At 36.0% G+C, this 18,332-nt stretch overlaps 1 protein-coding gene across 3 annotated transcripts in view; it reads left to right on the top strand.

Annotated features, from left to right (window-relative positions):
- Window positions 1–18,332, top strand: part of Kiaa1958 (KIAA1958 ortholog) — a 156,846-nt gene that overhangs the window by 126,426 nt on the left and 12,088 nt on the right. For all 3 annotated transcript variants that reach the window (XM_063260726.1, XM_063260738.1, XM_063260731.1), the window contains one exon: window positions 7,358–7,530. In XM_063260726.1, coding sequence (XP_063116796.1) covers window positions 7,358–7,530 — 173 coding nt within the window. The remainder of the gene's footprint in view (window positions 1–7,357; window positions 7,531–18,332) is intronic.

Below are 18,332 nucleotides of genomic sequence, written 5' to 3'. Positions count from 1 at the left end.
TGTAATGATAATGTCTGGCTATTATTAATGTGTTTCATTATTTGTATTCCTCTATGAATAATCACCTGTCATATCCCGAGCCCATTTTCTGTAGTGAGTTATCTTTTTCTCATTGATTTGTGAAAGCTTCTTATATGTCCTTTATCAGTGTTTTGTAAGTATTATATTGTCTTTTTTACATGCACCAATTTCACACAAGGAATGTAAACATTTTTTTTTTTACCACAAACATGTCCCCAAAAAAGAATAGGTCACACACAGAAATAATTTGTTCAGGGCAGAATTTTAAATTTTTTTTTCAGTACTGAAGATTGAACCAGGGTCTTATGCCTACTAGGCAAGCACTGAGCTACTCACTTGCATCTCCAGTCCTTTTTTCTTTTTTGGGGGGAAGATGGTACTGGGATCTAACTGGCGACCTCACATTTGCCAGGCAGGTGCTCCCCTTTTTTCTTTTTATATCTAGAGACAGGTCTCACTAAATTGTCCAGGTTTCCTTCAAACTTGGAATTCTCCACCTCACCCTTCTGAGCTGCTGGGGTTGCAGGTATGCTTCACCCGTGCGACGTGTTCATAGTGTGCTGAGAAAGGCTTGCTGTCCCTCACTTGCCAAATCATGAAAATTTCTTCATGGAAATAGCTTTTATAAAAGCTATTTAGAATTTTTATTTTTGAGGCAGGGCCTCTTCATGTAGTTTAGATGAGCTTTGGACTCACTGTGTACCCAGGCTGGCCTTGGATTTATAGCAGTTCTCCCACCTCAGCCTCCTGAGTACTGGGAATATAGGTGTGCATCACCACACCTGGCTAGAAATGTGGTTTTATGGGTGTGTGGTGTGAAATAGGAATTTCAAGTTGTTTGCTTCTCCAACTCGGTAATCAAATACTGTATCTTAAACCATTTATTGAAGAGTCCATCCTATCCCCAACAATTTGCAAAGTTATATGTTTTCCTGGCCTCTGTTGTAATTTTAATTCCTTCTTTCTTTCCCTTCTTTCCCCCTGGGGATAAACCCAGGGGCACTCACTCACTGAGCTATTTTGAGACAGGGTCTCTGCAGCCCTTGAAACATAAGATTAATTGTATCATCAAGGTGCATAAATGTAGACCTACATTTATTCTTTAGAGTATTTCTATTGATTAATTATTAATTACAGTTTTATGAGTTTTATATTAGTGAGTACTTAAAAGTCAAACTTTTCAACATTGACTGGTTTTTGGTGTTAAAAGTCTAAAAGAGAGGGCTGGGACTGTCGCCCCATAGCAGAGCACTGGCCTAGCATGCAGGAGGCTCTGGGTTCAGTTCTCCAGCACTGAAAAGTCAAAAAGAATATCAGAAATAAATTTACATATGAACTACAATGAAAATATCAATAGCACTGTACCAAAAGAAGTCTTTACTTCAGTTATCACGTGTAAGGTGATAGCACATGCCTTTTGGTTTCCTGGCTTTCTTATAGGACATACTTGACATCTCACTGGTCTTGCTGTTCTGTGTGGAGGTTCTTACTGTGTTATACAATGTGTAGTTAAATTTCCCAGCCAGGATTTGAACTTGGAATCCTCTTGCTTTAGTCTCTGTCAATCCTAGGATTAAATATATACTAGGGTACCTGGCTTTGTCGGTTTACTTCTTTACCAATAGCTTAGTGATTTACAGTTTAAAATATTGAAGTCTTGGGGCTGGAGGTTTAGCTCAGCAGCATAAGCGCCTGCCTTGCAAGCAGGCAGTCGTGAGTTCGATCCCTGGTACCGAAGGTACCGATAAAAAAAAAAAAATTGAAGTCTTACAGGCTATGTTTATGTCTTGCAAGGCAAGGCTTCCAAATCATTTTCAAAATTACCTTCCCTTCTTTTTTTGTGTAACTCTCTTAAACTTTAAAATCAACTTGACAACAACTAAGAGAGGGGATTTTACACTAAGTTAAAAGGTTACTTGAAGAAATTAAACATTTATAATATTGAGCTTTCCCATCCAGGTGTATAGTAAATTTCATTAATTAGGAATGCATCTTTAATTTTAAGATTTTTTGGAAAGTTAGTGAATTGTACAGACAAAAGTACACAAATTATTAGTGTTTAGCTTATTTTTATGAAGCAAACATATCACTGTAACTACCACCCAGAGTAAGACAACATGACTGGAACCCAGAAGCTTCCTCTTATGTTCTCGCTGGTAACTCCTTGAAGCATGCACTGTACTGCCTTCAGCAGAATCATTTCATTAAAATCACATCAACGAACACTTTCAACATGCTCTTTGTTATCCAGGTTCTTTTGCTTATTAACATGTTTTGATATATAGCTCATTCCAGTCTTGTCGTGTAACAATTCAGCACATAAATATTTTACAATTTTGTGTGCATTTCATTGTTAATGGACATGACATAATCTTCTGCTTGGAGCTATTACAGATTATGCTATTATGCTTTTTATTATGCTTTTATGAACACACATGCCTTTTGATACACATATGTATACACATGCTTCTGTTGAGTATAAGATCACTAGGTCATAGACGAGGAGTATATTCAAGTTTAGTAGATACTTACAGTTTCTAAGGTGGTTTTACATGATTGAATAAACTGAATTTGTGCCATCTAAAAGTAAAAAGAGTATACCTTGGTATTTTCAGATTTTGTTTTAGACATTTTGATGAGTATATTTTAATTATGCTTTCTGAGATTAATATTTTATATGAGTTCATTCAAGTTTTTTTTTAAATTTTATTTAAAAGGAAAAAGAAAAAACAAAAATAAGGGTACAAGTAATACAGAACTACAAAAAAAAAAAAAAAGTAAGAAATCACCAGTTAATAGATTACACATTATCATCTTAGAGATAGTTGCTCAGGGGCTGGGGATTTGGCTCAGCGGCATAAACGCCTGCCTTGCAAGTAGGCAGTCATGAGTTCGATCCCCGGTACCGATAAAAAGGAAAAAGACAAAAAAAGAGAGAGTTTTCTCAAGTCACAATATCAAAGCATACAAAGTGGACATTCAAACAGTGAGACTACAAACAGTTATGTTCAATGATCCAACCAAAAACATTAATATGGTCATCTATTTAACACCCCTAAACACACTTGCTGTTGTATCCTTTAGAGCACTTTTTTTCCCTCTCTTTTTTACAACAAAATTTACACATTTTGGGTTTTATTACTCCTTAGTTCTTATTACTATTTTTTGGAAGAGAATAAAGTCAAATATGGCAAAACAAAGCTGTCAGTCAAAACCAAGGATAGACATGATGTAAAAACAGCGTACAAGGTTATCAACAATGATTACCATAATGCCTCTTGCTTCCTTAAAAAGAATTGTCTATCTCATTAGGTATTATAAAGTTGAATAAAACAGAGAACAAGACCAATAAAACCTAAACATTGTAAACATTACAAGACTTCCAAAGGAGATAATAGTCAAACCAGAATGGGCATCTTAGTGAATCTTAATTGCCTTCAAAGTAGTTGACTATACCCTCAAACTTGATACTATCGTGCAGAATGGAACAGAGTCTAATCAGTCAAAACAAGATAGTGGGAGTACTACAGGACTTCAAATCAAGTTAATAGGAAATCAAAAAAAGTTACTATAATATATCCTGCTAATTTTTAAAATTTTCCCCTTAATTGAAAAATCATAAAAAATAACAATAATTTTTTTAATGAATAAGGGAGAGATTGAGATAAAAGAGGACATAACAACATAACAATACAGGTCAGAGCATGACTGTTTCAGCAACCTAGTGCTTCACCACCAAATAACCCGACTTAATAGTAGTTACCATAGTGTCTGTCTTTTTCCTTGAAATATTTGAATATAACTTCATATACTATAGCTTCAAATATTTCCATATCAAGCAGCCCAGAATAAAGCCATTCCAATTAATAAGTGAAAACTTTATAAGGCTTCAAGGCCACATAATGGGGAATCATGATTACCACATACTTTTATATATTTGAATCATTACTTACATTAGGGAAACTATTCGGTATTCACACATGAGAGATTGATTTATTTCACTTATGAGTATGATCTCAAGCTGTGCCATTTATTGATAAATATCTCAATGTGATCCTTCTTTATAGCTGTATAATACTCCATTGTATAGAAATACCACAACTTTTTTATCCATTCCTCAGTTGATGGACACTTGGGTTGTTTCCAAGATCTGGCGATTACAAATTGTGCTGTTATAAACATAGGTGCACGTATATCACTGTGGTATGATGCTTTCAGTTCTTCTGGGAATATGCCTAGAAGTGGAATAGCTGGAATAAATGGGACTTCTAATCCTAGCTTTTTGAGAAATCTCCAGACTGACCTCCACAAAGGGTGTACCAGTCTACACTCCCACCAACAGTGTAGGAGAGTTCCTTTTTCCCCACAGCCTCTCCAGCATTTGTTGTTGTTGGGTTTCTTGATCCTAGCCATTCTTTCAGGAGTGAGATGAAATCTCAGTGTGGTTTTAAGTTGCATTTTTCTAATGACCAATGATGATGAACATTTTTTCATATATTTATTTGCCATTTGTATTTCATCTGAGAAGTGCGTATTCATCTCAGATGCCCATTTTTAGGTTGGATCTTTGAATTTTGGGGGTCTGAGTTTTTTTAATTCTTCATTCAAGTTTTATATCACTTTCCATATTAATTGAACTATTTGCGTTCTAATTGTCAGATAAATTCACTGAAAATGTTTTCCCATTATGCGGCTTGCTTTTTCCCCTCTCTGTGACACATTTTGATGAATATCTGCTTTTAATTTTCATGGAATTCAGTATTTATTTATCTTTTGAGGTAGTGAATTTGATATCTTGTTTTAAAATATTTGGTTAATCCAAAGTCATAATATTTGTCTCTCAATATTCTTTTAGAAGCTTTATGTTTTTCTTTTCACATCTAGTTCATGATCCATTTGGGATTCTTTTGTTGTTTCTGATGCTGTTGACTATGGTGTGAGGTAGAGATTCCATATTCTCCCCTGTTTTAAAGATTTTTGTGTCTATATTTATAAACTGAGTAGGCCTGTAATTTTATTTTGTTGTTCTTGTGGTATATTTTTATTAGAAAGTTATGCTATCTTATAAACGGAGCTGGGTAGTATTTCATATCTATTTAATTGTTGTTTATGTATTTGCATTACCTGCTCCTTAATTTTAGAATGAAATCCATTTGAATCTGAAGTTTTGTTTGTGGATAATTTTTTACAGATTCAATTTATCTAATGGATAAAAGTGTATTTGAACTTTGTATTCCTTTTTCTGTGTTGGTACATTGTGACTTTTCTAGATGTTTGCCCATTATTTTCAAATTTATAGGTATCAAGTTGTTTGTAACATATTTTACTTTTTACCATCTGTAGAATCTCTGATGTTCCCTTTAGTTTTTGGTGTATAATTTCTGTCTTCTTTTTTCTTACTAAGGAAATTATGTTAGTCTTTTCAAATTCATCTCAGTGTGACTTTTGTGGCGGGGTTTGTTCGGCTGGTTTGGCTTGGGTTTTGCTGAGATGGGGATTGCACTGCTTTGCATACCCTGGTCTCAAACTCATCGGCTCACTTTACCTTGTCACTTCTGCCTCCTGAGTAGCTGGGATTATAGGCATGTGCCACGACATCTAGAACTTTTATTATAAATTTCTTTCGTATATTGTTGCTCTTTTTAATTGTATTGTTTTCTTCTCCTTTCTGAGTATGTTTGTTCTTTTTATAGTTTCTTGATGGAGTTGATACTTACTCTTTCTTTTCAAATTTGTGCAATTTTGACATATTGTATTGTCATCGTTCAGTTAGAAATACTTTTTTTGGTGCTGGAAATCCAACTCAGGAGTTTGGGTTTGCCAGGCAGGTACTTATGCTGTTGAGCTATATCCCTGGCCCAGAAATATATTCTAAATCTCATGTATTTTTCTTCTCCAGAAACAAGATTTTTTATCATATGCATATTTTAAATTTCTAGTATCTTGCTGACCTGAGCATGGAGACAGCCAGGTCCAAATCCTGGCTTTACAATTATTAACTCCGTAACTTCAGACAAGTGCCTGGCACAAAGAGGGTACCTTGGTATTTATAGGATGAGTGAATGTATGAAGTTACGTAAATGTCTAAGGCTCAGTATCCTTATCCATAAAATGGGTGTAAAAATGTGCTTGCTTTACAGATTGCAGATAATTTTTGTGAACCCTCATGGAATATAGTAGGCATTCAGTTAGAACTAGGTATGATAATAGCAAATTTAAAACAGAAGCCTTTCATTAATATCAAACAGATCCTACAAATAGAAGCAGTTAGTTAGGTTTATGGGAATGACTGTTTCCAGCAGCCTTTATTCCTCCCAGAGATAAGCACTACATGAATTCTTTGTTACACTGCTCTGGGCAGGATCCAGACTTCAGGTGTGAAGCCACAGTCAAATGGGAGACACACCATAACGGGGACAACTCAGGAGTGGAAAATGGAAGGTGTGCTGTGGGTGTCGGGTGCCGGTGGGTGCTGAGTCACTAGGAGATGGGTAGTTTGGTATAGAAGAGGAGCAGTGAAAGGTGAAGACAGCTCTTGGCCATCTTGAAAAGTGTACTAACTTTTTCCTTTGCACACTTTCAGAGACCTAGCCAATTACATTACTGCCTTGTAAACCAGCAGTCAGAATCGTTAGATAGGGCACAGGTGGGCAGTGATTGTATTCTGAGATGATCTACATTTTGCACGGGACATGCCTGGTTTTAGCAAATCACAGAGTACAAAGACAGGCCAGCTAAAATATATTTTCTCTTTTGAGGGAACGCGAGCCCCTCTGGAGTATTCTTCCTCCTTTCCCTTAATAGCGCTCTCTTGACCTTCCACTATGATTTGAAGCTAGTTGATGGTTTGTACGTGCAGTACAAGCATTTCTCTTTATTAATATATGAAAAAAAAATTTTAAATATAGTAAGCTCACTTAAAGACCATTTAATGCAGCTGCCCATGATGGTACATGGTCATTTGAGACTACGTATTACAAAGCTGTTTCCTCACTTTTCTGTTGTTTTGTTGAAAATAGAAATGCAGGAATTTTTTTTAGTGAAACATTTAGGCAGAATACTTTTTATTTTTCAGCATTCATTTTCCCACTCTTGAAACACCTGCATTAGTACACGAATTCATATATATAACACAACCATTGGGATTAAATCCAAGATTACTATAGGGATTCCATTGTCACCTAATTTATCCCAATATATATTTATTTGATAGACAGTTTACTTTGCAAGGTTTTATCCTTTAGGAATTCTCCATTGTTTACGTGGTCCCAAGATGTAATTCTCTAAAGAAGGAAATGGCAAATTATTTTAATGCTTTTATTGTTTTTGTTTCTAGCTTATTCTACTAAGCTCAACAAATTTCCTGTATTTAATATTAATGATGACTTGAATGATCTGTGTACCAGTGCAGTAAGCCCAAATACTACTAAAGCCACACGGTACGCCCTGAATGTGTGGCGATATTGGTGCATGACCAACGGGCTCAGAGATCACACGGACATCACCAAGGTAAGGGACCCTCGAGTTTACTACTTCTTTTGGCCAACCTCACTGAGTTTCTAAGTGCCAGGTACTGTACGGGGCGTTGCTTTCTGCTTGGGGATACTGATAGGACAGAAAATAGGGAGAAAAAATACTCATGGTCCAAAGCAGAATTGAGTATTTTATGATTTTACAAATCAGAAATTGCTGGAAAATCCAGTTAGATATATTAACTTTGGTTTGATGAGCCTGCAGAGGGAAATGACATTTAAGCTGTATTTTGAGAGAAAGGTAAGATTTCAGTAGAATTAAGGAGGACAGGAGTTTTCAATGCTGACTTACATGAAGGTGAATAAATTTTGGGAGGACAGAAATGCTTATTAAAACAGAGGTTTCATATATATGTAAAGTATAAGCCAGATTTTGAAAACCCTTACCTGCCAGTCTACAGTTCTTGCATACATTGGAAAAGCACTTGTTTTTGGTAAAGAGAGACTTTATTATAGGATCTGATCATAAGAGCTGCAAGTATCTTAAAGTTTTTTAAGAAGGATGGAACATAATGGTAGTGATGTTTTCAGAAAAATTAATTGGAAGTGATGAGCAAAAAGTTACTGGTCTTCACTTCCATTTTTAAAATGAACTTTTAAGATCTCTTCCAGTTTTAAGAATTTGAGGTTAGTGAATGACAGAAAAAAAAATCTTGCATATGTAGGGAAAGAACAGAAATAACTGTATTTTGATTTGGCCATATCGAGTCTCAAGTCAGATGACCAGAGGGACTGATTGTGAGATCGAAAACAGGGTAAAAATATTAAAGCTGTAAATATACAAGTATAGATTTCAAGATCTTCCAAACAGAGTTCATAGTTAAAGCCCAAGAGAAGGTTGGGAATGAACAAGTTGAAACAGGAAACCCAGGTTTCTTCTAGCTAGGGTGAGAGGCCTTTCTGTGTTACCTGCAGAAAGGGTGACGTCCTCAGGGGAGTCATGGAGAGGGAAAGAGAGAGAACAGAGCTGGAGCAGTGAGCATCAGCACAGATGAAAGCAGCGTTCTTCCTCAGGGCATATCCTGATAGCATTGTTAAGTCAAGACAGAGACAGCAAGATGAGTTGAAGAATCTTTGATTAAGGTGAGGACTCTGAAAGGCTCCCGGAGAGTTCTAGGTCAGTTGCTATGACTACTCGCTAGCTACTGAGCAGCTTCTAACACAGTTATGTGCTAACCTCTTAGGGGAGACATTCAAAATGTAAGTACTCAGGTCCCTCGCAGATGAAAATACATACTTTTAAAAATCAGCAGTCATTCAGGAGAAAAATCACTAAGAATGACAATGTATAAAAACAAAAAAACAACAGATTTATACACCAAGAACTCTGGAGAGTTCAATTATAGACTGAATTTTTATGAAGTGTTTTGAAACATATATGAAATTTTATGGAAATAAAAAGCATAAAAATAATAACATATCCATCAAAATTATCCCATCAGATTGGAAAATAAATTGAAATTTCTGTGTTTAGCCATGAAAGAAAAGGGTTCAAAAGTAGCCTCCTTTAACAACTAGAAAATGCAACACAATATATGAAGCAACTCACTGCAGACAGAACAGCACAAAATGTTATCCCCAAAACAGAGGAAACAAGTGGGAGAAGGGTCGTCATCTCTGAGGTGGCTGCCCTGAGGTAATTTCTGAACTGCAACAAAGAGAGAGACAAGTTAATGGAGTCTAACAATCTTCACTGAGTTGAGGGGAGACCGAAATCAGAGTTTGGGAAACCGAAGATAAGAGTACATTGGAAAGAATTTCAATTCACTGAAAGAAAAATATGACAAAATTCAGATTCAGCACTGTAAATTCGGTAATTTCTCGCAACTCATCAAAATGTTACTGGACATGGGGACATGTGACCCTTTATCTGGGAGAAAAATAAATCATTTCACTTCCAGCCAATTGGGAGGGCCAAAACTGCCCTCATGCCAGAAATAAACAAAAGGTGTAAAGCAGTGTTTAGAAGGCACTTGATAGATGGGAAGGGTAGTGATCCATGGGGAACAGGCCCCCCGGAGTATCCGTTTGCGGACTTCAAAGAGTTAACAGGCCTGTGGGGCGTGGAGGAAGAAGTCAGTCAGAGCCTGCCGACCTGCTTAGCTGAACCCAGAGAAGCAAAGGCAGCGGAGTTGTCATGGTGGAATAGCCAACAGCAGACAGCATAGAAAGCCCCAGGGATTGAAAGAAACCCTCCTCAGATATGCAGCAGAGTACTGTGAGAACTGTCAGTATAGGCATGGGAAGACGCCACTTGAGCCTGGCAAAAACTAAAACAAACAAAACTCCACAAGATTACTTGAGAAGATTAGCAGTAATAATAGGTGGCACTAGCACTGACACAGAATTGGAGACCATCTGGCCCACCAATCAGCTGAAAAAGACCTCCACTTTCAAGGGTTACCAGCCAAACACTTTGGGTAAGAAAAGCAGGATAATCACAGATTCAAGCAATCCTGGGCAGTTTGCTGACTTAGTGAATCCCTGCTCAAAATAAAAAATTAAAGAAGGAAAAGGGATGTAGCTCAGTACAGAGGCCCTGGGCTCCACCCTCACTATTACTAAACCAAACAGTTCATGGGCTAGAGACCTCAGGTTTTACATCCTATAGGCGCGGGAAATGCTTAGCTGTAGACCGAACACAGCTGTATTCCCACCCAGCAAATCCTAAAAGCAAGAACCAAAGAGTCAAATGGTTTTTAATTAACTGTATTCCAGAACAAAGCTTAGGATTACTTACAGGAATATAAAAACATTAAAATACAATAAAATTCACAATCTGTCATCTGTAAACAAAACTTGTCAGACATTCAAAGAATATATACCTTTAAAGAATGAATAAAAACCAACCCAAAACAGACACAGATTATAAAATTAGAGGGCATGGACATTAAAACAGTTATTATTATAATGGCCAGGGATTTATTTCAGTGGCATAAGGCTCGCCGGACAAGCATGAGGTCATGAGTTCAATCCCCAATACCAAAAACAAAACAAAACAGTTATTATAACAATACGTGGCAACTTCAAAAAAAAAAGTAGGGTTATAGATTTTGTTTGAGATTCAAAATGCACTTCTAGAGACAAAACTACAATGTCTGAAGGATGCACTGCTTAGGCCTGTTACTCTTTAGAGAAGAAAATATGTGAACCTGAATATGCCCTGTAACAACAGGAAATGCAGAGTGGAATAGAGAGAGAAAAGATCATTGTTAAAGTGATTAGACCATCAATAAGGACTGTGACATTTCCAGTGGACCCATGGACAGGTAGTAGTTGGGATCTTTGAAGCAAAAGAGAAAAAGAAGCAGGCAAAAAGAAACATTTGAAGGGTAAAAACCCTAATTCCGCCAAATTTGATGAAAACTAAAAGTTTTCATCAGATTCTAGAAGTTCATTGAACCCCACACATGAAATGAAGAAAACTTTATAAATGTATACCAAAACCAAATCACTTAGCCAGTTATAAATTGAAAACTTAAAAGCAGTTAAAGAAGAAAGATGTGATATACAGAGGAACAAAGATAAGGCAACAGCAGATTTCTTGTTAAAAACAAGGCAAATGCAAAGATTATCGAGCAACTTCTTTAAATTATGAAAGAAAAATACTTTCACTATCCCAAAGGAAAGTGTCTTTCAAAAGTGAATATGAAATAAAGACTTTTCAAATATTCAAAGCTGAAAAAATCAAAAAATTCATCATCAGGAGATCCACACTCGGATATATGAAAGGAAGTTTTTTACCCAAAAGGAAAATAGTATTACATATAATTATGTCAATAACAAAGAAAAAAACCTTGGAAATTATAGTTACATGACTAAGTATAAAAGTTTTTAAACTTAATTTTCTTTGAAGATCATTGACAAAAACAACATAGATAAAATGGAATAATAAAAATATTAAATTGATGCGGGTATAAAAAAAATTTTTCATTAGAAACTATGCAAGACAATGGGATAACATCTTTAAAGACATGAAATCAGAAACTTCAACCTAAAAATTTATACTGAGAAAATAAAAATGAAAGTGAAGTAAAGACCTGTTCTGAAAAAACAAGACCTGTTCTAAGAGAATTTCCCACCAAAAGACCTAGATGACACTAACTGTTAAAGGAAGCTCCTTAGGCAGAAGCAAAATTGTATCAAATAAAAACTTGAATTTTTCAAAGAATCTTGAAATGGAATTTTTTAATTTCCAAAAAGATAATTAACTGTTAAAAGCAAACATAATAACAGTGTAGTGCAAGGCTTTTATGTAACACATGGAGAGAAAATGCAGGGCAACACAAGTAGAGGACAGGTGACCAGATCAAAGTACAGTGCTGTAGTTCCAGCAAGACGTGTGAATCGTGTAGCTTTGGAAGGTAGCATGTGATAACTTAAAGATCTATGTTGCAAATCTTAGAACAACACTCAAAATGTAAGACAGAGCTTACAATCCTAATGTGAAAGTAAATGGGATTGTAAAACATATTTAAATCAAAGGAAAAGGGGAAAAAAGAACAAGAAAGTGATAGAACAAATAGAAAACACATAGCAACACGGTAGATTTAAACTCAGCCATCTTGATAATTATATTACATAGAAATGTTCTAAATGTTGTAATTCAAAGAGAGAGATTGTTTCCACCACCCAAAATAAAAGAATAAAAGCAAGAGTTAACTGTGCAGTCCATATTAAAGGCTAAGAAAGATTGAAAGTAAATAGATGGGAGAAAGATACAGTACTAAAGTATTAATCATAAGAAACATGGAGTGTCTGTTAATATCAAAGCAGATACCCATGGAAAGAATTGTAGCAAGAATAAACAGAGAAATGTAATAATGATAAAAGTCTCAATTTAAGATTTTACACCTATGATCCCAGCACTTGGGAGGCTGAAGCAGGAGGACCATTGCAAATTCAGGACCACCCTGGGCTACAAAGTGAGCTCAAGGCCAGTTTGAACTGCATAGTGAGACCTTGTCTCAAAAAAAGGCCAAAAAAAAAAAAAAAAAAAAAAGACTTCAGTCATACATAGTATGTTCTGTGTGTATAACAGGATTACAAATTAATTACAGATTGCTAACTGGAAAGTTTCCAGTACTTGGAAGTCATTACACTACTAAATAAGCCACAGATCAAGAAGAAATCACAAAAGAAATTTTTAAAATCTTGAACTAAATGAAAATTAAATTGTAATTTACCAGATTTTATGGGAGGCAATGCTTAGAGAAAAAATACTGGTACTCAGTGCCAATATTAGAAAAAGATCTAAAATCAGTGCCTATAAAACAGGAATAAGAATATGAAACCAATATGAATCAAGAAATTAGAAGTAAACTGTTGAAATAAAAATATCTTTGGAGTTAAAAGCAAGTTTAGACTCAGATGTAAACATAATTAGTAAGTTATAAAAAAAGTTCTGAAGAAACTATGTAGATAGCAGTTGAAGAGTTAAAATTTACAGAACAGAGAGGACCCAAATTATGAAAATCAGAAGTAAAAGCGGGAATATTCCTAACAACTTACAGAAACAGACAAATTTTAAAAAAGGATTCTTATGGAATACTATGAAAAATTATATCCCTATACTTTAGGTGATGTCGATTAAATGGACAAATTCCTAGAATGATACAGAAAACAAACCTCTGATAGCTTCCTGTTATCTTTAAGATAAATCTCAAACTAATGACTTGTATCCCAGGCTTCAGAACCTGTTTTTACATTATGGTGTTTGCAAAGATACCTGTCATTCCCCTCGCTCTACACATACTCCTTGGCAGTATGACTTTGCTGCTTTTTCCTTCAAAGGGTGAAATCAGTTTTCTCCTTAAACCTAAGCTGCCCATGTGACTGATTTTGACCAACAGGGTGTAACAGAAGTGTCAGTCTCTGGGGTCTAAAGCCACGCCTTGACAGATTCTGCTTTGGTCCATAGGTCCTTACTGGTCTTAGTACATGGTGTTACCATGTGAGAAAACCCAGTTAGACCTGAGGAATATGTGCACAAGCTCCCACATAAAAGTCAGATGACGGGACCATTTGTACCCTAACTGGGATCAGTACAGGAAATACTCAGCTGAGCTGGGCCCCAAATGTTAACTCATCAAATCATGAACAGAATCAAATGTCTTGGCTTGCCAGATAAGGCAGCACAGAGCTGTAATCCCAGTACTCTTGGCTGAGAGAGGAGGATAGGAAATTCAGCCTAGGCAATTTAGCACCTTAGCAAGACTGTCTCCAAAAATGAAATACAGAAAAGGGATAGAGGTATAGTGTTGTTACTCGGTGTGAAGGCTCTGGGTTCAGTCTCCAGTACTAGGGAAGGGAATCTTGGCTTTAAGCTACTAAGCTTTGGGGTGGTTTACAATGCATCCCTAGTTAAGTGGGACTCCCTTTTTCTCTAAGCTGATCTTGTGTTCATTTTGTACTCTTCCTGTTGTTTCCCCAGCCTCATCAAACCTTTTACTATTCCTAGTAGCCACAAGACCCTCATGCTTCTGAGTCTTTGATGCATGCTATTTTTTCCACCTGGAATGCTTTATCCTCTTTCTCTCTCTTAAAATTTTTTATGCAGGGTCTGGGGATATATATCAGTGGTAAAAAAAAAACTCTTTCCTTGGATGCACAAGGCCCTGGTTTCCATTCTGAGCATCACACACACACAAAAATTATTCGTTCTTCCAGAATGAGCTCAAATTTGGCTCCTTCAAGCAAAATTATACTGTCACCTGAGGATCCCATGGCACTTAATTTTTGTTCTGGTGTTTGCCATGCTGGAGAGCTTTTCGTGTTGAAATGCTCCTATCTGTTTACATGTCTGTCTCACAGAATATACTGAAAGAATCTCATTTATGGCTAGGTCTTCAACCCAAATCAGAAGACCTGAAACAGACCTGAATTGGCACCTCTGAACTGATAAATGTGAGTTGAGTGAGTGAGTTAGCTTCAGGTTTGGGACACCAAACAGACTTAGAATTTTTTTTTTTTTCTTTATTTCCATAGACTACCACAAGTTTCAAAATAAAATCACAGCCAAAGCAATTCCAGGAGACATGTCAGTGGCAAACTTTATATTGCTATACACAAGAAACAGTTCACTCTGCTCCCTATTGGCTGCCTTTTTAGTTTTCTCAGACTTACATTTGGTTTCTCTATGTTGCTGAGGACTTCGGACTGTTCTAAAAACTTTGCAAACAGTTTTACTTCTTTAATCACTCTTGAAGGAATGCCTTGTCACCATGAGTTATAAACTTGGGTTTTTTGATATAACAGTGACCAAAAATTTTTTAAAAAGAGCTTAGACTGACAAGTAAATTTGAGTGTTATCAGGTGCCAAATCATGATCAAGAGCTGTTACCTGCCAACTGTATCTGTATGAAGACACACCTGGACTCAGCAGAGCTTGCGTGGAGAACAAGAATGTGAGATCAAAGAGCATGGCCACCTATGCTGCAAGGCCTTTGGTTCACTAAGTGTTGGCTGATTCTCTATGACATTGGCTTCCTTCTTAAGCAGTGTTTAATCTGAGTGGCCTGTGGGAGTGGATTACAGCAGACTGAGCTATCCTTTTCCTTTGCTCATGATGTCACAGGGGTCACTAACCAGGGGTCACTAACAAGTGTTAGAATGGAGGATAAAGCACAATTCGTGGGTGAGTTGAGAAATTTTTATCCTCTGAAATATAGATATTACCTACATGATGAAGGGTGTGGCAAAATGAGGCTCTTTTCATGGATTTCTGCAAGGAAGTATGTAGCTTTTTAGTAGCAGGCACCTGTCTTCATGGTGATTTCAGGGTCCAGAAGACAAGACCCTGTGGCCTAAAGAAGGTTAATGCTGGTGGGGATGGAAGAATGTTGTGAACACCATGTGAATCACTGGGTTTTAAAAATGATATTAATAGCATTTAATAATTACTTTAATTATTAAAAGGAAATAGTTATCTTTTATTGATTTACTTGGGGTTTTTAAAATTATGGGAAACTATACATAACAAAATTTACCCTTTGAGCCACTTGAACTGTATAATTCGGTGGGTGTTTTTTTTTTTTTTTTTTTTTTTTTTTTGGTACTGGAATAATAGTGTTGCTGCTATTCATGTTCAGAATTCTCTCATCATTCCAAGTAGAAATTGTACCCATAAAGATTAGCTCTCCATTTCTGCTTCACCTCAGGCCCTAGCAATCTATTCTATTTTGTGCTGCTATGAATATACCTAGATTCTTTACATAAGTACAATCATGAACATGCCTTGTGTCTCCGATTTGTCCTTTTGTATCTGACTTATTTCATTTATCCTAACACTTTTAAGGTTCATCCTTTTTTTTTTTTTTTTTGTCTTTTTTGTTTTTATCGGTACCGGGGATCGAACTCATGACTGCCTGCTTGCAAGGCAGGCGCTTATGCTGCTGAGCTAAATCTCCAGCCCCGGTTCATCCATATTTTAACATGGCTTGATAATTTGTTCTTTTTTATTGCTGAAAACTATCCATTCTGTGGACATGCTACATTTTGTTTATCCATTCATTTGCTGATGGACATTTGTGTTGTTTTCATATTTGAGCTATTTATATTAACTAAAGTGCAGTGAATATATGTGTTCAAATCTTTGTAAGAGGCCAGGGATATAGCTTAAAAGCACAGAGTCTTCCTGGCAAGTGCAAAGTCCTAAGTTCAATTTCTAGTACCAAAAAAAAAAAAAAAAAAAAAAATATATATATATATATATATATATATATATATATATATATATATATGTATATATGACATGTTATCAGCCTTCTTGGGCATACAACTAGGAATGGGATTGCTAGGTTACATGGTACTTTCATGTTTAACTTTTGGGGAGTTGCCAATCTGTTTCCAAAGTATCTGCATCATTTTATATTTCTGTCGGAAGTATATGAGAGATGTGGTTTCCTTACACCCTCACTAATACTAATTATTATCAGTGTTGTTTTAATTCTAGCCATCCTATTGGGAGTGGATGGGAATCTCTTGTGGCTTTGCTTTGCATTCCCTGATATCTAATGAGGCTGAGCATCTTTTCATGTGCTTATTGGCTATTCATCTTCATTGGAGAAGTGTCTGTTCAGTTCATTTGCCCAGTTTTGAAATGCACTGTCTTCTTGCTGATATCATAGTTCTTTATGTATCTTAAATACAAGTCCCATATGAGATACATGATGTGTAAATATATCCTCCCATCTGTGTGTTGTCTTTTCACTTTCTTGGTGCTGCTTTCTGAAGCACAGTTTTTATTTTAATGAATCTCAATTTATTTATTTTTCCTTGCATTACTTGTACCTAAGCAGTAGACTAAGAGACCATTTTCTAAATCAAGGTCATGAAGATTTGGTTTTTTTTTTTTTTTTTCCTTTTCTTTTTTTTTTTTTTTTTGAGATAGGGTCTCTCATTAGGTAGTGCAGGCTGGCCTCAAACTCACGGAGATCCACCTGCCTTAGCCACCCAAGAGCTGGGATTGTAGGCATGTGCCACCATGCCCAGATACCCTTTTTCTGCCTCTAAGAATTTATAGCTTTAACTCTCCCATTAGATCATTGATCCATTTTGAGTTAATTTGTGTGTTAGACAGAAGTCCAACTTCAGTCTTTGGAATAGACTATCCAGTTATCCTAGCACCATTTGTTGAAAAGATTACTATTTCTCTAAGAAGATATTTTGCCTACTTATTGAAATTAATTATCTTTTTATCTGAGGATTTATTTCTGGATTCATATATGTATTATGGTGCCAGAAACATACAGTCTTGATATCTTTAGCTTTGTAATAAGTTTTGAAATTAAGAAGGATGGGTTTTCCAACTTCGTTCCTTTTAAAGATGTTTTAGTCATTTTTAGTCAAGCATTTCCATATGAAGTTTAGGGTTAGCTTTCTATATAGTTGGGATTTTGATAGGGAAAATGCTAAATCTGTAGATGACTTGGGAGTTATTGCTATTTTAACAATACTATGTTTCTTAGTCCTTAAGCACAGCTCATCTTTGTTTCATGGTTTTGTTTGAAGCAGTAAAATAAAAAATAAGATTTTTCTTAGAACTGGTTATTTAGGAACTCTTTCTACAGTCCACATGCTTGTTTCAAAAGCCATTAAGAACGATGGACCAGGGGCCAGGGATTTAGCTCAGTGGCATAAATTCCTGCCTGGCAAGTGCAAGGTCATGTGTTCAGTCCCTAGTACCTAAAAAAAGAATGATGGACCACTTTCAGGTGAGTTGTTTGGATTAGTAATGGGCTAATGGGACCCGTCCTTTTGGATTATTTATTTTTCCAACTGAAAATGAGAGTTGATCTCTTACTAAAACATAAAGCTTGAAGATGCAAACATTAAAGAGAGGTGGTTGGCCATGATTTCAGTTATATGGAGAAACCCAGTCTTCACAGAGAAGCAGAGATGAGAGACATTGTCCTGATAGCTTGGAGCCTAGTAAGTCTGATGTGCCTCTTATGCAAACTCATTTTCTCTTGCAACCAAAGGGGTCGCTGCTAATGGCAAAAGAGGTTATTGCCTGCAATAGGGAGTTGCAAGTGACAATAAAAACATCCAAAGCCTGCTGAATTGGAATGTAGTTATTGGGAAGTTATTTTATTTTAACTGATTACTGTTGGTACATAAGAAAGTTATTCTTTTATTTTGTATACTGCTGTAGTCTGATGCTTTTCAACTGAATCTCTTGGAGTTTCCTGGACTGACAATCAGATTATCAGAAAACATTGTCTTTTTCCTATATATGCCTGTGAATGTACGCGTGTGTATGTGAGCATGCATGTATAT

Source organism: Cavia porcellus, unplaced genomic scaffold (genome assembly GCF_034190915.1).
Source record: "Cavia porcellus strain 051 isolate PalLab524CR breed Dunkin Hartley unplaced genomic scaffold, mCavPor4.1 scaffold_1, whole genome shotgun sequence".
Classification (NCBI taxonomy): domain Eukaryota; kingdom Metazoa; phylum Chordata; class Mammalia; order Rodentia; family Caviidae; genus Cavia; species Cavia porcellus.
The sequence above is the reverse complement of the archived record's forward strand: the minus strand, read 5'-3'. Positions and strand labels throughout refer to the sequence as shown.